This window comes from Humulus lupulus, chromosome 6 (assembly GCF_963169125.1).
Source record: "Humulus lupulus chromosome 6, drHumLupu1.1, whole genome shotgun sequence".
NCBI lineage: Eukaryota > Viridiplantae > Streptophyta > Magnoliopsida > Rosales > Cannabaceae > Humulus > Humulus lupulus.
In genome coordinates this window covers 220,716,795-220,740,240 of record NC_084798.1, presented here as the reverse complement: position 1 = coordinate 220,740,240, position 23,446 = coordinate 220,716,795, and the positions used below count along the sequence as shown (strand labels likewise).

The window sequence follows — 23,446 nt, the reverse complement described above, 5'->3', positions numbered from 1 at the left end:
ACTTATAATTTTAGCTACAAACTTTTTATTTACAATATATATATGATAATTATTTTTCTTTCGTCAAATTTTTTTACTTTTACCTACAAGTTTTGTTGTGACTAAAAGTAAGATATTTTGTAATAATTTCACAAAAAATATATATTTTGTAGTGCCTACACTTAGACATAGACATGCACTATACTCCGATTATTATATGGCAAAACCCTAATGGGTCAATGGGTCAATATCACATACACTAGCTATAGTTATTGGCACTGATCATGAGTCATCATACAATATATTCTTCTTTGGCCAACTAAAGATGTAGCAAATTAGAAATGTGGTTCACAAGATGATATGTTACTTTAGTTTGTGTATATATAGAGAGGGAAATCACAGCCATTCTCTCCAATTCAATCTCTTTATGTCAGAGATAATAAACAATGGCACCACATTGTAGTGCTGTAATTTCTTCTTCTATGCTTTCCACTATTATTCTTATTTTCATTTTGGTCCAATCACCAGCCCAAGCCACTGATAAAAAGGCAAGCATATATCTCATACAAAACCCCTCTTCTCTTTTCTCTTTCATTTAACTGATGAATTAAGCTTATTTTTATGTAAATATACATAAAAATTTCACTAATAATAATGGACTTGATGAGATTCTTTTTTTATATGTTGTACATGTAAAGTAAAAAATAATTTCTATTACACAATCTCTAAAATATATATATTTTAATTATTACAAAAGGCAAAGCATATTATATATAATAAAGAGTAGTGAAAAGAATATTAAAAAATGGAAGAATAAAAAGAAATAGAAAGAATAGATTAAAGCACAAAATTTTCCAGAAAAATTCATAAAGCAAAACAATGTTTTTTTTTTGTCTTTTTTTAATGAAAATAACAAAGCAATGCAAAAATTACAAAAAAAAAAACAGTAAATAAATAAATAAAAAATAGAATGGTCAAAATAAAGAATGAAAATGGACAAATAGTTCTCATTGAAAGATATGAGATTAATGAAAAGTGGTAAAAGAAAATTAAAGAAAAGACAAAAGAAAATGCCAACAGACTCCAAAATTATGCAGGGAAAGAATGAAAATATAAAAGACAAAAGAAAAAGTGACACCTGTCAAGGATTGGACCATTTTTTGTGTGGCTTTTGAAAACATAATTTTTTGTGTCACTTTTGAAAAAGTGACACCTTTATGGAAAAACCCGAGCTACCTCTGGGTCTTAGAGTGATTGACCTTAGGGGAGCTGATGGGGAGTGGGATGAGAACTTTATCCGAAATATCTTCACTAAGGAGGATGCGAATAGTATTCTGAGCATTATTCCAGGGCCCTGAACTCTAGAGATAAAAGGATATGGCATTACAACCAAAATGGTGAATATTCAGTGCGCAGCGGCTACCAAGTTGCTATTCGTGAGAGAGAAATAGCAGAAGGCTCAGATATGAGGGAAACTGAAAGTTGGTGGAAAAAAATGTAGAGTATGAGAGTTCCTCCTAAAATTAAACAATTCCTATGGAAGCTAAGCAACAGGTGACTCCCCACTAACAGTGTTCTGTTTTGCAGGAAACTCAGGAAGGACCATGGTTGCTGCAGGTGTGGGGATTCTAGCCAGAGAGAGGACTGGTATCACGCAATATGGCAATGCCCAAAGAATAAACAGGTCTGGAAGGTGGCGGGGTTCAGCAAGATCAGTAAAAGAAGGAATTGGGAGGACCCGATCTCCTTCTTGTCCAGAATCTCCCTTCAGCTTCCCAAAGACAAATTTGGGTTCGTTATTATTTTGGCTTGGCAGTGTTGGAACAGTCGCAACAACGCTGCTTTCAAAAAATGGAATCCGGAGGCTACAGCTGTGGTGGAATGGGCTGCCAACTATCTCAATCGAGTGGTAGTTAAATAATGAAAGCAATAGACTTTTATTTTCAAAAAAAAAAAAAAAAGCAATTGACTTTTCTTCCCATTTACACAATAATATTCTATTTTTTGACCCACACACGTTTAACACTTGAGAATCATTGTGGACATTTACTTTTGTTTTCTTCTTTCTAAAGATAGACAGGTGTGAACCAATATTTTAAAGTGGGCAAAGGTACCAACGATGAAGTGCTTGTCGTAATAATTACATACTCCAAACTCTTCTGTTATATTTTTCATAATGATAAATATCACCAGCACCCTTATTCACACTATTCTCCACAGACACACTGACAAATAAAATTAAAAATCTAGATTCTTAAATTACTTGATAATTGTTATTAATTGATCTTTATTTGAATCATTTCATTTAATCGAGATGATTGATTATTCCTCTTTTACATCCCTTTAACTAAAACAAATTTAGGCACAAATTATCATGAATATAGTTTTAATCCCAACATATTATATATAGTGATGAAATTTGTTGCGACTAAAATACATTTATTAGTCCCACCAAATTGTAATTTTTGTGATTAATAATTTTAACAATAAATTTTTTAGTAACAACATATGTATATATAATTTTTAGTACAAACAAAAACTTATTTGTGACTAAACAGTAATATTTAGACATAAATTATCATTAATATAGTTTTATAGTGATGAAATCTGATGTGACTAAATTATTTAGTCCCACCGAATTGTAACTTTTGTGACTAATAATTTTAGCCACAAACTTTTTAGTTACAACATATGTATGATCATTTTTCTTTAGTCAAATTTTTTTACTTATATTTACAAATTTTGTTGTGACTAAAAGTAAGATATTTTGTAATAATTTCACAAAAAATATATATATTGTAGTGCCTACACTTAGACATAGACATGCACTATACTCGGATTATTATATGGCAAAACCCTAATGGGTCAATGGGCCAATATCACATACCCTAGCTAGTTATTGGCACTGATCATGAGTCATCATACAATATATTCTTCTTTGGCCAACTAAAGATGTAGCAAATTAGAAATGTGGTTCACAAGATGATATGTTACTTTAGTTTGTGTATATATAGAGAGGGAAATCACAGCCATTCTCTCCAACTCAATCTCTTTATCACAGAGATAAACAATGGCACCACATTGTAGTGCTGCAATTTCTTCTTCTATGCTTTCCATTATTATTCTTATTTCCATTTTGGTCCAATCACCAGCCCAAGCCACTGATAAAAAGGCAAGCATATATCTCATACAAAACCCTCTTCTCTTTTCTCTTTCATTCAACTGATGAATTAAGCTTATTTTTATATAAATATACATAAAAATTTCACTAATAATGGACTTGATGAGATTCTTTTTTTATATGTATATCCAGCCTTATATTGTGTACATGGGAACACATTCTCATGGTCGGAACCCTTCCTCAGCTGATCTTGAAATGGCCACAACTTCTCATTACAATTTTCTTGGATCATACTTGGGAAGGTAATAATAATCAATCCTCATACATCTTTTTTTTTATTTATCATAAAAATGAAGACATAATTCTTTGATTTTCTTGTGTAGTGAGAAAGCGAAAGATGCCATCTTTTATTCCTATAATAAACATATTAATGGCTTTGCTGCACTTCTTAATGAGGCAGAAGTTGCAGAGATTCAAAGTAAGACTTTATAACTATATATATTATGTATTCTGTTTATTATGATTAGGAGTAATTGGTAAAAAAAACATAATTTTTTAAGGAAAAATGTATATATTTTTCCAAACCACTCTTATACTCACTACAAATAAATGTACCATTTAGTGACAACTTTTTAGTCACAATATATATTTTGTGTGATTAAATATGATTTTTTTGTCACATATAAGTCATATTTAATCACAAGTTGCTACTAACGTAGTTTTAGTCACAACTTATTATTTTTAGTGATAAAGTTTGTTTTGACTAAAAATACATTTAGTGACAATAAATTGTGATTTTTGTGACTAATAGTTTTAGCCACAAGCTTTTAGTAATGACATAGGTAAAATAATTTTTCTTTAATCATAAATTTTACTGTGACTAAAACTAAAAAAATTTGTAGTGACCATATGTATATCTTAAATGTTGCTTTATTATTATTACAGAGCATCCAAATGTAGTATCAGTTTTTTTGAGCAAAGGAGGGAAATTGCACACAACTCATTCATGGGAATTTCTTGGATTGGAAAGAAAAGGTGGTGTTGTTCCTTCTCAATCTATTTGGACGAAAGCACGCTTTGGTGAAGATATCATTATTGGAAACTTGGACAGCGGTAAGTAATTAATTATTTTTCTTATTATCTAGATTATTAAGATCCAATATATTTACTAAAGTTTTATCAAAAATATATATATATGTACACATATACATATAAAGGCAGGGCAATATATATATATTATATATAGTTGCTCTCCACATGTTGGGCAATACTATTCATTGTCAAGGTCTGCAAGGCAGGGCCAAGCAGCTATTTGGGCCCAAATTTTTTTAAAATGACACTATTAATATAAGTTTATAAAAATCTCATTTTATATATACCAAAAAAAAAACTTACATATTTTGGAAAATCCCATAATATCACTTTAGGCTAGGCCTGCAATTTATAAAGCTAGCTTGTTTTATATGCAGTACTTGATAAGAATAATGAGTGAGTGTTGTTTTGGTAGGTGTTTGGCCCGAATCCAAAAGCTTTGCTGAATACGAAGGAATTGGACCAATTCCCTCGAGGTGGCGTGGAAGTTGTCAACCAGTCATTAACGATACATTCAAGTGCAATAAGTCAGTATATTTATTAAATTCAAATATGTGAGATCTAATATTAAATTACACTAATAGCTATACACCAACTGATTGTAGTGTTGGGCAAAACTAGCACCCATTAGCAACTCCCTTTTTAAAATGGGATAACTTGAAAAGTACCCCGATTTAGGATTAGTTAACCAAAAATAGCTACTAATAACATTTAGTTGAATATTACCCACTTTTTTAATCACATTCCTCATATTACCCTTAAAACACTACTAGAAGTCCAATGTAAAATTCTCAATATTTACCTCTGTCGTGCTATTTACTTCCCTCTTTAAATAATCTTCTACCAGTTCCACTAGTTCAATATGAAATGAGAGGGATATAATAAGTATGTTAATAAAATATTGGTATTAATGTCAAAATCTAAAATAATAGGTGAAAATGAAAGAGGTTCTTTAAATTGGGTACCGCATCTAATTTCTACTTTTAAAATCCAATAATCTAATCATTCTCTATTTTCTAATATTGTATAGGAAGCTAATAGGTGCTAAGTACTTTAACAAAGGCTACTTTGCATATCTAAAGACTCTCAACGCTTCTTCCTTTCCATCGTCTGCACGAAAAGCAAACTTTTTCACCAGTCGAGACATTAATGGGCATGGGACTCATACTCTTTCTACAGCCGGAGGTAGCTTCGTTGCTGGAGCAAACGTGTTCGGGAATGGGAATGGCACAGCAAAGGGTGGATCTCCCAAAGCCCGTGTGGCCGCTTACAGGATTGGTGGTTGGCTTCCACCTGATGATGGCCCTTCGTACACTGATGGTGATGTTTTGGCTGCATTTGATGCGGCAATAAGTGATGGTGTAGACGTGATTTCGGCCTCTATTGGTTCGGATGAAGCTACTGAATATTTTAAAGACTCAATCTCAATAGGGAGTTTTCATGCGGTTATGAATAACATTGTTGTGGTTGCCTCAGCTGGCAACGAAGGACCTGATCCAAACACCGTAAAGAATACATCGCCATGGATGGTAACCGTGGCAGCTAGCACACTCGATCGTGAGTTCAATAGTTATGTATCTCTTGGCAACAAAAAGCACCTTAAGGTAATTAAAATACGTATCCTCAAGTCTCTTAAAAAATTTGGTTATCTATTATAGCATATATAACATATATAATAACAGGGAGCAAGTCTTTCTTCAAGTGGCTTGCCATCTCAGAAGTTTTATCCATTAGTTTTTGGGCTAGGTGCACAAGCTTCTAAAGTAAAAAACCCTTTGGACACGTGAGTTATAGTATAACGAATCTTGTAAATAAAATTATTGGACAATTCGCCTATAGAAGCTTCACTTTAAGTTTTACCGGTAGGGCTCTCAGTATTCTCGACTTTTGTTTTCGACGTGATTTTTTTATGACTATGTGTATTGTAGCTATTTAGAGCATCGGCTCGTTTTTTAGAAAATTCTGAATAGTTTACAGTACCAAAAACTTGGTTCAAACATGTTGTTACACGCATGAATAATTTTTTTTATACGAGTGTAAAACAACATGTTTAAACCTAGTTTTCAGTACTGAAAACTATTCAGAATTTTCTGAAAATTTGCAGGATGCTCTAAATAACTACAATATACACGGTCATAAAAAAAACTGTGCCAAAAACTATTCATGAGTCGAGAACACTGAAAAGACCCACCGATAGAGCTTAAAGTGAAGCTATAGAAGAATTCTCCTAAAATTATTTATGATATTTTTACCATTAAATTGATATTTGTATGTTTTTATTCAGACAACTATGTATGCCCAAAAGCCTTGATCCAAAAAAGGTAAAAGGAAAGATCTTGGTTTGTCTTGTTGGGGAAATTTCAAATCTTGAAAAGGGACACCAAGCTTCTCTTTCAGGTGCTGTTGGAATGATTCTAATAAATAATGGCATAGTTGACACTGAGATTGATCCTGAAGCTCATGTACTCCCTGCATCTAATCTCAATGGTGCTGAAAGCAATTCTATGATTGAATACCTCGGCAGTACTAGGTACAACTCAATAATCTCAAATTGGTTTTGCTTTGAAGCTTTTATCCAGCTAAGATGAGAATAAATTCAATTTGATCGACCTACATGGTACTTTTTGTGAATCTAGGACTCCTGTGGCTTACATGACTCGACCAAAGACTGAAGTTGGAGTAAAGCCAGCCCCAGTTATGGCTTCATTCTCATCAAGAGGACCTGATGTTATTGAGCCAGCTTTGCTTAAGGTCTCTAACTTTACTTAGTACTATACTCTTTTCTTTGAACAAATAATATGTTGACTAACTTTCTCAACAATTACATATACAGCCGGATATAGCAGCACCAGGATACAATATTATTGCTGCATATAGTGAATCTGTTGCACCAACTGACGAAGAATTTGACAAGCGTCGAGTCCAATTCAAAGTAGAATCAGGAACTTCAATGTCATGCCCTCATGTTTCTGGGATCGTTGGTCTTCTCAAAACACTTCATCCAGATTGGAGTCCAGCTGCAATTCATTCGGCTATAATGACTACAGGTCTATATATATGTATATATATACACAGGGAAACTCTAAATAGCTACACTATATACGGTCATAAAAAAAATCGCGCTGAAAACTATTCACAGGTTCAGAAATACTGAGAGCCCTACCGATAAAGCTTAAAGTAAAGCCCCTGTAGAAAAATTGTCCTATATACATATGCATATTCCACAAATACTACTTATTTCTCATTAAACTATAATCTATTTGCAGCAAGAGTTCAAGATAACAACAATAAGCCAATGTCGGACTATAACATGACAAAAGCAACACCATTTGAATATGGTTCAGGCCACATCCAACCAAATCGAGCTATGGACCCTGGACTTGTCTATGACAGAACTACTGATGATTATTTGAACTTTCTATGTGCTCATGGCTACAATGAAACAATGGTTAAGCTTTTCTACAATAAACCATATAAATGTTCCAAATCATTCACTCTAGCCAACTTCAACTACCCTTCCATTACAGTTACTAATGTGGGTTCACGATCAGTGACAATTACTAGAAAAGTTAAAAATGTTGGCCCACCAGGGACTTACAAGGCATATGTGAGAGCTCCAGCAGGAGTTTCTATTTATGTTAAGCCAGCAAGCTTACAATTTAGCAAAATTGGTGAAGAAAAAAAATTCGAGATTATTTTGAAGCCTGAAGTTGTTGGGAAGCCTAAAGAGTATGTGTTTGGACAATTGAAATGGTCAGATGGAAAGCGTTATGTTAGAAGTCCAATAGTAGTCGAGTACTGATAGAAAGGAGAAAATAATATGTATGCATGACAGAAGAGTATGTACAATATTTATTATAGGGAATTCAAATGTAAAAAGTACATGCATTTTATGTCATATATATATATTAACTTAATATAATTATTGATACTAGAAATATTCTAGTACTAATAAGAATTCCAAGAATATGATTGGAGTAGTGATCACTTTGATGACATAGTATTTGTTTATCCAACCTTCTTGTCTCAGATTAATTGTTGATCTAAGATACCATGTTGTCCTTCCTTGACACTACAAATGATTTCTTGGCATAAGATCTACTAACAACTGAAGTTCTTCATCCACATTAATAAAAACCATAAACAAACAATTTTAAACTAGCTAGAACAGTCCAACGTTAGCAAAAAAAATTGGAGTAGAAAGAAAACTAAAGAAAGAGAGGAATAATATGGTCCATCATTCGAGGCATCTACGCCAAGAGTTGGACCAGCGTCAGCACTTCATCGTCATGGTTTAAGGCCAGCGCATATTGATTTTACGAGCCCCTTGATGTGCCCCCTAGATGGGGTCCTCCTGAGATAGTCTCTACTCATCCATTGACCGGAGGGGGTCCATGGGCCATTGGCTACAAAGCAGCTGGCACTTGTCCTTGGGCTTGTGGAGGTTGAACTACAGCTGGAGCTTGGGTGGGGAGTGCTCTAGCCCTGGCATACTAGTGAAGAAGCCCTAGCTTGATGAGATTTACAATCTCATTGCGAATTACTATATCCTCGTTGGTGTGGTGTCCAACGTCATTGTGGAACTTGTAAAACTTCAAAGTATCCCTTCGCTTCCTATCCCCCGGGGTGGGCTAGGGTCTCCGGTAGTGGACCTGCTGCTCAGTGGCAGTAAAAATTCTCTCCCGATTATCAACCAAGTCAGTGCACTCAGAGTATTGGGGAGTGTACTTATCCTCGGGATCTCTAGCTTTCTTGGTCTTTTTATTACTTCCTGCCATTTCCCTCGCATTTGCTTCCACTCGAACCCTCACTGAGCGCCACTAACTAGGTGGGAGTCGTTGTTCCAACACTGAAACCAGGTTAATAAGCATTGAATCTAGTTGTAATAACCCGGAATATTTTTTTTTCTTTCTTCTCTGATTTGATTTAAGAGTATGAATAATAATTAAAATAATATTTGGTGAATATTATTTTAATTAAAGAAATGTGAGTTGATCGCTTTAGACCATAGTGTGGGGACTTATATGTGAAATAAATCTAAGATGGACATCTTGTTCAAAGAGTTTAAATATATGATTTTATGTGTTTGGAATCCACGTAAAATCTTAAAATTATTTTAGACTATGATTTTGTGAATTATTCACCAAGAGCCTACGAATAATTCAAGAGGAATTTTATGGGATTAAAGTTGTGATTTTATGTTGAAAGGATTCACATAAAATCATAAACATAAATTTAAGCTAAAGTCACATTTTGGTATTTACACTATAGTTTTTATTTAATTATTTTTAGATATAGTTAAATGCATTTTCTGAACAAATGCATAGGTTCGGCTGGTGGGAATTTTTTTTAATATTCAAGGCAGTTATTAGAGGTTAGAAGGGTGGGAATTAGAATCACTCTTCCTTATCTCTTTCAGCCATTGTCGAACTTGAGAGAAGAAACTGAGAAAGATATAGGAGAAAGAGAACATTGTGTTCTTATAGTGCACGACCATTTCGGGTCCAAGAAGGAGAAGTCAAGGTGAGTTTCTTTGGTTTTCTTTGGGTTACAGGCTTTAGACACATCCTTAGAGCTGCTGTTTTGATTGTAGAAGAAAGCAAGAGAAGGAAGGGGGTGTTATAGGGAGTTCGGTACAATAATAATCAGAAGAAAAACGTAAGTCCGAACCTACCTTTTCGTTGATTTTTCTCTTAGATTCTGAATACTAAATCCATGTGAAATGGTTTGATTACGTTCATAGCATTGTGGACTAAAGTGGGGAGAAGAAGGAACCCCAAGAAACCAGCCACAGTAAGAGGTACAAATCCGTGAACTTCCTTCGTAGTTTACGGTACCGATTATTTTTCTGTGTATGTTATTAGGTTGGCTATGAATTTGTTGGCTGTTTTGTATGGATTTAATTAGTGTTTTGGGACTAGAAACATTCATCAAGGTATTGGGGATAGTTTTAAAATGATTGATCTTGAGGTTTGGGATGTTTTGGTGATGGTTAGAGATGGTAGTGTGGCTGGCCGTGCGTGGGAGGATACCACTTTGGTGGTCACGGAGGTAGACCGGTGGTGGTGATGGTGGAGGTAGTGGTGGCCGAAGGATGGGCATGGTGGGGTAGGGATTGAAGTCGTGGCTGCCATGGTGGGGAACCTTGGGTCCAAGCAAGGTTCGGCTGGCCATGGTGGTGAACGTGTGTGAGGATGATGGAAGTTGGGGTGGTCACGTGCATGTAGTAGGGTACATGTGTTCAACTGGTTACAAATGGTTACAGATTTGTAACCAAATGGGACAAAAAGTGGTATTTGGTCCCAAAACTTTGGAATTTTGTCGTGAAGCTCGGGATTAGGAACCCCAATGTCTACAAACTGATATTTGAGGATCGAGGTTTAGAAAATTTATCTAAGTAATATCTAAGATTAATAAGTTACGAACTAGGCTCGGAAATTATTATTTAAGCTTCATGAAAAGTTCTAGGGTCGGAAATTAGTTTCAAAGTTTAAATTTGATGACTTAGAACTTATGAAATATTTTCAAGGACTTAGAAAATATTATAGGAAGTACAATATTACCGATTTTAAGTCTTAAGGTCAAGAGGTGGGCTCGGGGCTCGGGTTTGAGCCAGGGTCGGGAATTTTAGTTTTTGATTTTTAAATTCCCTTATTTATATTTAAAATCTTAGTAAAGCATAAACTAAGACATATTGTCCCAATATGATTATAGGGTCTAAACGCGATCGAAAATACTCACAAAGATATAATTCGCGAAAGCTAAGGACAAGAGGTAAGGAAGTATACACCAAGAGTAACTTAGCTTGTTGTGATTCTAGTGAATTGTTTGCATGTTTGTAGATTGCTGGTTAAATTCTAGATGCTATATATGTGTGTGATTATATGGCTGGATGCGCATGATAGTACCCATCTATCAGGTTTGAATGTGCTTAGTGCAATAAAGTTATCATGAATGTATGTCCAATGTTTATGACTGTCAAGGGAAACCTTGTGAGGGTGGATCCCATGCAGCCGTGTAGTGGGGTTCACCATCCAGTGCGTAAAGTCATCGAGTTTTAGCGGAGATTACCCTTTTGGCACGGGATGTGAGTATTCTCTGGGCCGCGGAGGCCACCCGGGGATCATGACCCCACAGATAACTCGATGGCTTAGTACAAGGCCTTGTGAAGGCGGATTCCCCATGCAGCCGTATAGTGGGGTTATCCGCCAAGTCAGTAGAGTCATCGTGTTTTAGCGGAGTGTACCCCTTTGGTACGGGAGGTGAGGTTGCTCTGGGCCGTGGAGGCCACACTGGGATTAAAACCCCACAGATAACACGATGGCTCAGTTATATGTTTTCAGTATGTTACGCAACACTTTGACTTATGTGAATATGCTAGACGTGTTGCTCAGTTTGTAGTTTCTAGATATGAATTTCTGTTATGCAAAGTTTATTTTGGATAGTAGAGTCATAAGTTGTAGCTAGCTTCCTTACTGAGCTTTATAGCTCATCAGTTACTATGTGTGTGTAGGTAAGGGCAAAGCTTAAGGAGCAGTGCAATGAGCTGGAGGGGATTCTGTCTGAAGTATGCATACTGTGAAACAACCGACCTGCAGGGTTGTCAGGGATCTCTTAAGTTTTCCGCCGAGTCCAGTAATAGTTTCATCAGTTTCATGTTTACTAGTTTATCTAAAGAAAGCCATGTGGCTACAGACTATTTCTTAAGTTACGTCTAACTACTTTTTGTTTTAAAAGTATGGGATCCCATCCAAATACTATTTTATTTCAAAGTACTCCCATGTAAATTTTTTTAAAAGTTTACTCTAAAGTTTATTTAGTTTTTAACGTCCAATTTTTACCAAAGTTGACCGTAAGGGTCCAGTTGACCCCGGATAGTCATAGTCGTGTTCGGTGGGTCTAGTTAAGAAAAGTCAGGTCGTTACACTAGTGGTAGCTGCTCCATACCCGGTGGGTGTATAGCGCTGTAGCCAGCTTAGGGAGCAGCTGAACTATAGTGTGGGGCACTCATAGCACTTGTTTAAGCTGGAGTGTAAGGTGAGAACTAAGGGTCCGAAGTTGTGGCAGCAGGAACTGTAGGCGCTGGAAAAGAGATTGGTTTTCTGAAAGCACCAATCTGGGTATCCTACCAGTGAATGTATTCTTGGGCCCGACGAATGAAGTCATCGAGCATGTGGCATCCGCGCCTTTGTAGGTCATTCCACAGCAGAGAACCTGGTTAGATACCGACTTGTAAGGCCATAAACAGTTGGCCATCATCGACTATCTTGGTCCTCGCAACTTCTTCCTTGAAGTGTTTTATGTACGCTTTAAGGGTCTCGAAAGGCCATTGTTTAATATTGGCCAAAGCGTTGACCTCGAAGTGCACCTTTTGAGCAGCTAAAAATTGTCTCCGGAAGGCAGCGGAGAGTTGGGGCCAGGAATGAATTGAACCTAGCTAGTTTTTCTTAAACCACTCGTCAACTAGTCCCGCGCATCAAGGTTAACAAGAAGATGTGGCATCTTGTGTCCTGAGAGACACAGTGCACCAACATCAATTTGTTGAATTTGGACAGATGGTCAAAAGAGTCTGTAACTCTACTATAGGGAGTAATGTCTGACATCTTGAATCCTCAAGGTAACGGGGCTTCGACGATGTGTGGGGCACACGGCTCCCCATCTTCATCCTCCGATTCAGAGTCTTGGCCCTGTCTCCCGGCCATCTTGATCAATATCTTCTTCAAGCTCTCCAACTTCGCATGGAGAGTGTAACGCCCTAACTTTATTTTGTTGGGGTTTTATGCCCTAATTAAAACCCAAATTCTTTGTAATCTCATTTTATTATCAATAAAAGAATAGAAATCATTTTTTGACTTGGTCAATCACTTTGCTCACATGTTTTATTTTCATGATTATTTATTTAATATAAACTTCTATTAAATCCCGAGCATATAGCTAATCTTATTTATAGTGACGTAATCACAGTGGAATATAAATATGATTATATGTTCAAAAATAAGTTAGTCCTAAGATTAGTCAGTGCACCGGATTTACACTGACTTGCCAATCTACGATATGATCTACTTACACATTACAGTGTTATGTTCTTTCCAGAACATTAGCAAAGTAGATAAGATCGGATGTATTTGTTACATCGGACAGGACCGATATTGACAGTTGATAAGATAAGTAAACATACCGTTATTATCTATTCTAGTCATATCATATAGTTGACCATAGGTCAATTCAATCTCAATTCTGAGTGGTTAATATTCTAACTGATTGTATTATTTGAGTTCTTTGACTTGTTCGTTACCAGCTTACCCTACGGACTAGCCCATACTTACATCTTGGGAACTCGGTAGTATAATTGAGTGGGAGTGTTAATCATAGATATGAACATCTATAGCTTCTGATGAAGAAGTGAAACGATGGTTTCCTTTTAGTTTGGTTCAAGGTGTTAAATGATAGAGATCTCATTTCAGTAATTTAATTAGCTTACTGAAATATCATTTACAAGGAACTAAGTGTTTTAAGGATAAAATACAATGAGGGGTAAAACGGTATTTTAGTCCTATCTCATTGTAGACCATCTATAGAGGATTGAGTGACAATTATGGTTGTAACAATGGATAATTAATAGCGTATCTATATTTGTTATAGAGCGTTCTATGAATTCAAGAGTGCAATTCCAAGTCTATAGTGGAGTCACGAGGAATTAATAAGTTAGTAAATTTATTTGTTAGATTTATGAAAACTTATTGGAGCTTGATTTCATAGGCCCATGGTCCCCATTGTACCTTGGATAAAATCATCTAGATAGTCTCAATTAATTGATTTAATCATCAATTAGAATTATCAAAGTTGACCAGGTCAATTTTGGATAGTTTCACAGAGTTGTGTAATTTTGAGAAGAAAAGAGAAATTATGGCAGATTTATTAATTAAGATAAATTGGTATCTAAATTAATAAATAAGTTTAAATCAAGGTTCAAATTATAAATAATTAATTTGATAAAGGATTTAAATAATTATTTAATTAATTAAATCAATTGAAAATAATACAGGCCTTGATTTTAAGTCCAATGGGCTTATAATCAAATGGGAAATTTCACGGGCTTATAGCCCATGATAATTTCGACCTAGGGCTTCAAAATGGCTGTTATGTTATTGATTTTTTAATTAAATTAAATGGCCTAATTGAGTCTATAAAAGGAGTGCTTATAGAGAAGTCAAAATAAGGGTTTTTGATAAGTCAGATTTTCTGACAGTTTTATATTCTCTCTAAACACAAGTCCTTTTCTAAGCCTCTTTGTATTTTCTCTTCTTCTCTCTATATCTATCTCATGTGTTGAGAATTGCCCACACTAGTCTAGGTGGTTCTAAGGATACATTGGAAGATCGTGAAGAAAATAGAAGATCGGTTCAGTTTCTTGATAATACTCTGCGACAGAGAGGATACAAGAGTTAGAGAAACTGAAGGAAGGACTCTTAATTCCGCTGCGTATACTGTAAGTATTATATTATTTGTTTTTCTTTGAATTCAATTTTAGAAACATGTTTTAGGCTATCTCGTATTAATTTGTTTAATATTAGATATACATGAAAATAAATAAAGATCCTATATAAGTTTTTCCAACAACTGGCCTCAGAGACTTTGGTAATCTTTATTTTCATGCATGAACATGTTTAAAATTGGATTATATGATATGTTTGAATAATTGGATGGTTTTTCATGTTTTTATGAACATATTGATTTTATGTGAATTTTAGCAATTTTTAGGTTATTTTGTTGTGTTTTCTATGCTCTTAATTTTTATATATGCTTTATTTTGTGTAAAACATGGTAAAAATTAATTAGAAAATGGTTTTGGTTTGAAAAATTGCTTAAAAAAAATTTTTGGAAAATTTCTGGCCTGGCTGCCCATGCGCGCGCGCACACCAGCCACCATCGATGAACAGTACCCCGTGAACAGTGCCACGGGTACTATTCATCATTTTTTAATTTTTTTTTAATTTTTTTTTTTAAATAAATAAAATTAAAATTGTCAAAATTTATTATTTATAATCAAAACCTAAAATATCTTTTTTGTTTTATCATTTAAATTTTTTAAAATAAAGATATTTTTGTTAGTTGATTTTAATAATTAGATATTTTCTACAAAGAATCAAATTCAAATTTAAAAATAGACTAACAACTTAATTTGAAATCTTTTAATATATCAAATATTAGAATTATGATATCAGATATTTAAGATATTTTCATTTAAATTCTTGATTTTGTTTTATTAAATCTTTATTTGAAAATATAAATATCTTTTTATTCTATAGTTTTTAATATTTAAATTATTTGAAATTTGAACATTGTTAGTTAGATATTTTTATGGTTATTTGAATTTGTTTAACTATTTAAGATATTTTAGGCTTGTTATAACTATTTATATTTTATTATTTTTAAATGGTTAAAATATTGATAATAGTTATAACAACATAAGATTTTTTGGAAAATAGTTAAGATATTGATTTTAAAATTTAAAATTGGTTAAATTTTGAAAAATATCATGTTTTTCAGCCAATTAATAAAATATTTTTTTTAATAAATGGGATTTAAATTAACTATGGTTAATTGTTGATAAATCCTATTTAAATTAAATTAATATTTTTTTTTCAAATTAACCTAAAACCAAGTTGATTGTTGATAAATGAAATTTAAATTAACTATTGTTAATTGTTGATAAATTTCATTTAAATTGACTTATTTTTTGTAAAAATTTAATTAATTTGAATTTTTTTTGATAAATTCTAGATAATTAATTGTGGTATTTTTGCAAATGAAATAAATTGTGGTATTTTTGCATAAATTCATAGAATTGCTCATATAGTAACATGATTAGGCCCATCCAATTATAACATGTCTGTTTGCACTATATGTGGTATTTTTGCAATTGGGCTTAGATGCATATAGTGGCCCATATGTTTGTTAGATATATGGTATTTTGCCAAATAAAATATTCATAAAATGATAGGTTTTATTTGGGCCCATTAGAAAATGTAAAGTTTAAATTCCTCTCTTGTGGGTGATTCCACTTGTGAAGGCCCATTTGCTTTGCATGACTATAGTGGGCCTAATCAATTAATAACAATTAATAAAACGAAGGTTTAAATTCCTGTCTTTTGGACCTTGTATGGAAGATAGGGGGCCTTTGTAGTGGGAACGACATACTGGACCCAGCCCTCCTCCATACAAGCCCAATTGTTAAGGCCCATTTACCTGAGTTGGACTTAATTGTATAGGTTCATTATATTAGTTAAACCTAAATATTGATTAGCAACAAATTAATTCTAAATTAATTGAATTTGTTTCAATGTGACACTTTAGAATTAATAAGAAATTATAGGACTTTGGTTTTAAAAATGTTAATCTGTTTAATTTTTTTTGGAAAACCATAGTCATTAATTTTCTAAAAATAAATAATAAAAATACTAATTTTAATTTTATAATGAGCTTATTTTAATAATTTTATTCGATCTCCACCGTTGGTTTAACATAGTCAATAGCTTAATGGGGCCTCGAGACGCTTTGATTCGTCCCCCTATGGAAGGTGTTCATTAGTTATTTTGACAAGGTTAGATTTCGAAAGATAGATAATTATAGGTCAAATTCTACTAGACTCACCCATACGGTGACTACTAGGACTAAATCTATGATTATTGAAACCGTGGGTCTAGCTCATAAAATAAGAGATTTTGTTTTCTTATTTTGATTGAATAGTAGGTTGTTAATAATGGTGACCATTATTAAATGAGTTTACAGCTCTATTTAACTAGTGGTATTTTTGACTCTCGCCAACCGGGACAAGGATATCATAGATTAGTTAAAAACCTAAAGAAATAGAGATATGATTGTTTTTGGTATTTTTTTCTCATATCTTACATATTTTTGGTATATGTTGTGCTATTTCTTGAAATTTGTGTGAATAGAAGTTTTATTGAGCAAATGTGATTGATTTCTATTTTATTGGTAATTTGTAGTTTTAAGCTAAGTAGTGTCTGTGTCTACTCGCATCCTTTCTTAACTTTCTATGGAGAAACTCACTGGAGAAAACTTCCTTAATTGGAAGCAGAATATCAACATAGAGTTGATTGGTGACAACTCTGAATTCGTCATGATTGAGGAATCCCCAGAACGAGCACCGTGTCTGCACGTTAGTGATGGCACCGTCAATGCTCGTGATGGTACCGTAAATGCTTGGATAGCACTGTCTCCACACGTACATGATGGCACCGTGAATTCTCGGATGGCATCGTGTCTGCACGTTCGTGCTCAACTCAACTATGGTCTGACGCAGCTCATGAACGAGCTTCAGATTATTGAGCCTGTCATGGGTGGACCTAGTAAAGGAGGTGAAAATAAGACCACTGATGTTGCTGCTCATCTAGCTAAGGCTGAAGCTAACCAAGCTTCGTCTTCGAAAGCTGGAAACAAGAGGAAAGGTGGACAAATAAACAACCCCAAGCCTGCAAAGGCTGCAAAGACGAGTGCACAACCACGTGCACAGACGCCTAAGGGGAAGAACAAGAAAAACAAGAAAGGTAAAGATAAGTGCTTTCACTGCAAAGAAAAGGGGCATTGGAAACGAGATTGCCCCAAGTTTCTAGCAGATAAAAACAAAGGTAATGATTATAGTTCATTTATCTTAGAAACATGTGTTTTAGAGAATGATAACTCCGTTTGGATTATTGATTCTGGATCTACTAACCATGTTTGTAACTCTTTACAGCTTCTTGAATCGTGGGAGAAAGTGAACGAAGGCGGCTTAAAGCTTAGAGTTGGGAACGGAGCGTTCATTGCGGTCCAAGCTAGAGGAAGAGCTCGTCTGAAGTTCGGAAATAAATTTTTAATTTTAAAAGATGTATTTTTTATTCCAGATTTTAGTAGAAATTTAATTTCAGTTTCCATGTTGCAATTAGAACGATTTGTTATGACTTTCACAAGTTTTAATATATCTATTTCTTTCAATGGATCACAATTGTGTATTGCATGTTTGGAAAACGGGCTTTATATTCTGCGACCTAACGAACCCATCGCTCTTAACAATGATTTATTCAAAGTAGCTAAACCTAGGACCAATAAACGTCAAAAGACCGATAACAATAATATGACGTATTTATGGCACTTGAGACTAGGTCACATTGGCTATGATAGGATTCAAAGACTTACAAAGGACGGACCTTTGAGGGAACTCACCTTAGGTGAATTACCTGTCTGTGAATCTTGTCTAGAAGGCAAACTGACCAAGCGTCCATTCTCTGCAAAGGGTGATAGGGCCAAAGAACCACTTGGTCTTGTGCATTCAGATGTTTGTGGACCTTTGAATATACAAGCCAAGGGTGGTTTTGAGTATTTCGTCACTTTCATTGATGATTACTCTAGATACTCATGTCTTTACCTAATGCATAGGAAATCAGAAACATTTTCAAAGTTTCAGGAATTCCTAGCAATGGCTCAGAACCAATTAGGTAAAAGGTTAAAGATCTTGCGATCTGATAGGGGTGGAGAATATTTGGATATGCAGTTCCAAGATCATTTAACTGAACTTGGGATTTTATCACAACTTACTGCCCCAGGTACTCCGCAACAAAATGGTGTAGTGGAACGCCGAAACATAACTTTATTGGAAATGGTTAGATGCATGCTTAGTTACTCAACTCTACCAACTTCGTTCTGGGGACATGTAATTGAAACCGCAAATGACATTCTCAATGTCGTGCCGTCAAAATCAATCCCCAAAACACCTTTAGAACACTGGAATGGTCGTGAACCTAGTTTACGCCATTATAGAATCTGGGGGTGTCCCGCTCACGTCCTGAGGAAAAAGGAGGGAAAGCTAGAACCGCGAACTGAAGTTTGCATGTTTGTTGGCTATCCTAAAGGTACTCGGGGTGGAGTTTTCTACAGTCATTCAGAAAAGAAAGTGTTTACTTCTACAAATGCTACTTTTCTAGAAAATGACTATGTCCAGAACTTTAAACCTCGCAGCAAAGTAGTATTAGAGGAGATGGTTAAAGAATTGACTCCAACCAATGTTCCATCGTCATCAACGCGTGTTGATGATGAAATTCCCACTCTTCATGTACAACCGACGCAAGTCGATTTAAATGAAGAAAGTACCACTGTTCCTGAGCAAACAGTCACGGAGCCTCGTCGTAGTGGGAGGGTTTCTAGAAACCCAGTTCGCTATGGTTTGGATGGTGAAACCAATATGGTTGTTGGTGACACTAGTGATGATGATCCATTGTCTTTCAAACAGGCAATGGCTAGCCCTGAAAAGGAACTATGGCTTGAAGCCATGAAACAGGAAATGGAGTCTATGTACTCAAATTCCGTCTGGGATCTTGTGGAAGCACCTAGTGACTTTAGGGCCATTGGGTGCAAGTGGATCTACAAGAAGAAACGAGGTGTTGATGGAAATATCGAGACTTATAAAGCTCGATTAGTGGAAAAGGGTTATACCCAAAGAGAAGGCGTGGACTATGAGGAAACTTTTAGTCCGGTAGCCATGCTCAAATCCATTCGCATCCTCCTATCCATAGCAGCCGCTCTCGACTATGAGATTTGGCAAATGGACGTCAAGACAGCTTTTCTAAATGGAAAGCTTGACGAGGTCATTTATATGGATCAGCCAGAAGGATTTAAAGTATCTGGACAAGAAGGAAAAGTTTGTAAGTTAAATAGGTCCATCTATGGACTTAAGCAAGCTTCTTGTTCCTGGAATCTTAGGTTTGATGAAATAATCAAAACCTATGGCTTTGAACAAAATATTGATGAGCCCTGTGTTTACCAACTGAAGGCAAATCAAATAGTGGTATTCCTGGTTCTTTATGTAGATGATATCTTACTCATTGGAAACAATGTTAAGAAATTATCAGATGTGAAGAATTGGCTGAGCGCTCAATTCCAGATGAAGGATTTGGGTGAAGCAAGTTATGTTCTAGGTATCCAGATCATCAGGGATAGAAAGAACAGACTCTTAGCTCTATCTCAAGCAGCTTACATAGATAAAGTGCTTGAACGTTTCTCAATGACAAATTCCAAGAAAGGGCGTTTACCGTCCCGCCATGGAACTCATCTTTCAAAGAAGCAGTCTCCCCAGACTCCTGAAGAGGAAGATGCAATGAGAAAAGTTCCTTACGCATCTGCAGTTGGAAGTCTGATGTATGCCATGTTGTGTACTAGACCAGATATCTGCTATGCAGTGGGAGTAGTGAGCAGGTATCAGTCAAACCCAGGACCAGAACATTGGATAGCAGTTAAGCATATCCTGAAGTATTTGAGACGGACTAGGGATTATATGTTAGTCTACATGGGTGGTGTTCTGAACCCTGTAGGCTACACCGATTCAGATTTTCAGACTGATGTTGATGACAGGAAGTCTACTTCTGGAATGGTTTTTACTCTTGGGGGTGGAGCTGTGATTTGGAGAAGCATAAAGCAGTCTGCAATCTCAGATTCCACCATGGAGGCTGAGTACATAGCTGCGTCAGAAGCAGCTAAGGAAATAGTCTGGCTAAAGAAGTTCTATTCGGATCTTGGTGTTATTCCAGAAATGGATAAACCGCTTGTGTTGTTTTGTGACAATACAGGAGCGATAGCCAACTCAAAAGAACCTCGAAGTCACAAGAGGAGTAAGCATATAGAAAGGAAGTATCACATTATTCGAGAATATGTGGCCAGGGGAGATGTGAAGGTTATGAAGATTGCAACTGAAGACAATCTTGCGGATCCGTTTACAAAGACACTACCATAAGCTTCATTTGATAAGCATATCAAGGAGATGGGATTAGTAGAATTAAGGCATTAGTTTCAATTAGTGCAAGTGGGAGTTTGTTGGGGTTTTATGCCCTAATTAAAACCCAAATTCTTTGTAATCTCATTTTATTATCAATAAAAGAATAGAAATCATTTTTTGACTTGGTCAATCACTTTGCTCACATGTTTTATTTTCATGATTATTTATTTAATATAAACTTCTATTAAATCCCGAGCATATAGCTAATCTTATTTATAGTGACGTAATCACAGTGGAATATAAATATGATTATATGTTCAAAAATAAGTTAGTCCTAAGATTAGTCAGTGCACCGGATTTACACTGACTTGCCAATCTACGATATGATCTACTTACACATTACAGTGTTATGTTCTTTCCAGAACATTAGCAAAGTAGATAAGATCGGATGTATTTGTTACATCGGACAGGACCGATATTGACAGTTGATAAGATAAGTAAACATACCGTTATTATCTATTCTAGTCATATCATATAGTTGACCATAGGTCAATTCAATCTCAATTCTGAGTGGTTAATATTCTAACTGATTGTATTATTTGAGTTCTTTGACTTGTTCGTTACCAGCTTACCCTACGGACTAGCCCATACTTACATCTTGGGAACTCGGTAGTATAATTGAGTGGGAGTGTTAATCATAGATATGAACATCTATAGCTTCTGATGAAGAAGTGAAACGATGGTTTCCTTTTAGTTTGGTTCAAGGTGTTAAATGATAGAGATCTCATTTCAGTAATTTAATTAGTTTACTGAAATATCATTTACAAGGAACTAAGTGTTTAAGGATAAAATACAATGAGGGGTAAAACGGTATTTTAGTCATATCTCATTGTAGACCGTCTATAGAGGATTGAGTGACAATTATGGTTGTAACAATGGATAATTAATAGCGTATCTATATTTGTTATAGAGCGTTCTATGAATTCAAGAGTGCAATTCCAAGTCTATAGTGGAGTCACGGGGAATTAATAAGTTAGTAAATTTATTTGTTAGATTTATGAAAACTTATTGGAGCTTGATTTCATAGGCCCATGGTCCCCATTGTACCTTGGATAAAATCATCTAGATAGTCTCAATTAATTGATTTAATCATCAATTAGAATTATCAAAGTTGACCAGGTCAATTTTGGATAGTTTCACAGAGTTGTGTAATTTTGAGAAGAAAAGAGAAATTATGGCAGATTTATTAATTAAGATAAATTGGTATCTAAATTAATAAATAAGTTTAAATCAAGGTTCAAATTATAAATAATTAATTTGATAAAGGATTTAAATAATTATTTAATTAATTAAATCAATTGAAAATAATACAGGCCTTGATTTTAAGTCCAATGGGCTTATAATCAAATGGGAAATTTCACGGGCTTATAGCCCATGATAATTTCGACCTAGGGCTTCAAAATGGCTGTTATGTTATTAATTTTTTAATTAAATTAAATGGCCTAATTGAGTCTATAAAAGGAGTGCTTATAGAGAAGTCAAAATAAGGGTTTTTGATAAGTCAGATTTTCTGACAGTTTTATATTCTCTCTAAACACAAGTCCTTTTCTAAGCCTCTTTGTATTTTCTCTTCTTCTCTCTATATCTATCTCATGTGTTGAGAATTGTCCACACTAGTCTAGGTGGTTCTAAGGATACATTGGAAGATCGTGAAGAAAATAGAAGATCGGTTCAGTTTCTTGATAATACTTTGCGACAGAGAGGATACAAGAGTTAGAGAAACTGAAGGAAGGACTCTTAATTCCGCTGCGTATACTGTAAGTATTATATTATTTGTTTCTCTTTGAATTCAATTTTAGAAACATGTTTTAGGCTATCTCGTATTAATTTGTTTAATATTAGATATACATGAAAATAAATAAAGATCCTGTATAAGTTTTTCCAACATATTTTATATAAAAACTATTCAAAATAAAGTGTATAAATAAACAGTAGACGTCGCCATATTTATTAAATGTAAAAGAAATTTAGACAAAATGGGATCCCAGTAAAAAAAAAAATAGTCTTAACATAATCATAGCAACAATCTTTATTGGAAATAAATAAATAAAGTTGGCTTGTCCGAGATCTCTCATCGATTATATGGTCCTCACAGGATACACACGCTTCTGGATCGAGTCTCAGCTTATTGCGTCTACCCTAATAGTTTCACTTTTTCTCTGCACAAAAGACAAAGAAAGGAATGAGCAACTAAAGCCCAGTAAGGAAGTGCTTCACACCTACAAACAAGAATTCTAAAAAAAATAAAAAATAAAGTCATAACATGAACTCTATAGCATACTAAATTTCATGCAATAAAATATCAACAACAATATCACATATCTCTACCACAGCAAATAACATATAAACAAGTTGAGGAAGCAAGAGATCCTGATTGTGTTGGGAATAAAATACCTCTGAGACCACACTTGGTCATAACTGTGGAC

General features: G+C 34.7%; 1 protein-coding gene across 3 annotated transcripts; it reads left to right on the top strand.

Annotated features, from left to right (window-relative positions):
- The first annotated feature begins 410 nt into the window (after positions 1-410).
- LOC133783460 (subtilisin-like protease SBT5.4) lies at positions 411-8,208 on the top strand. Of its 3 annotated transcripts, none has more exons than XM_062223092.1 (11): positions 411-527; positions 3,293-3,402; positions 3,484-3,578; positions 4,046-4,213; positions 4,608-4,719; positions 5,223-5,796; positions 5,875-5,975; positions 6,477-6,722; positions 6,829-6,943; positions 7,026-7,239; positions 7,459-8,208. In XM_062223092.1, exons 1-11 carry the CDS (start codon positions 426-428, stop codon positions 7,992-7,994), a joined length of 2,373 nt encoding a protein of 790 aa, XP_062079076.1. In that variant the 5' UTR covers positions 411-425; the 3' UTR covers positions 7,995-8,208. The 3 variants fall into 3 exon arrangements, with proteins under 3 accessions (XP_062079076.1, XP_062079075.1, XP_062079074.1); XM_062223091.1 differs by lacking the exon at positions 411-527 and adding an exon at positions 2,969-3,151 and having other exon boundaries at positions 7,026-7,369; positions 7,459-7,661; XM_062223090.1 differs by lacking the exon at positions 411-527 and adding an exon at positions 2,996-3,151.
- Positions 8,209-23,446: the final 15,238 nt, after the last annotated feature.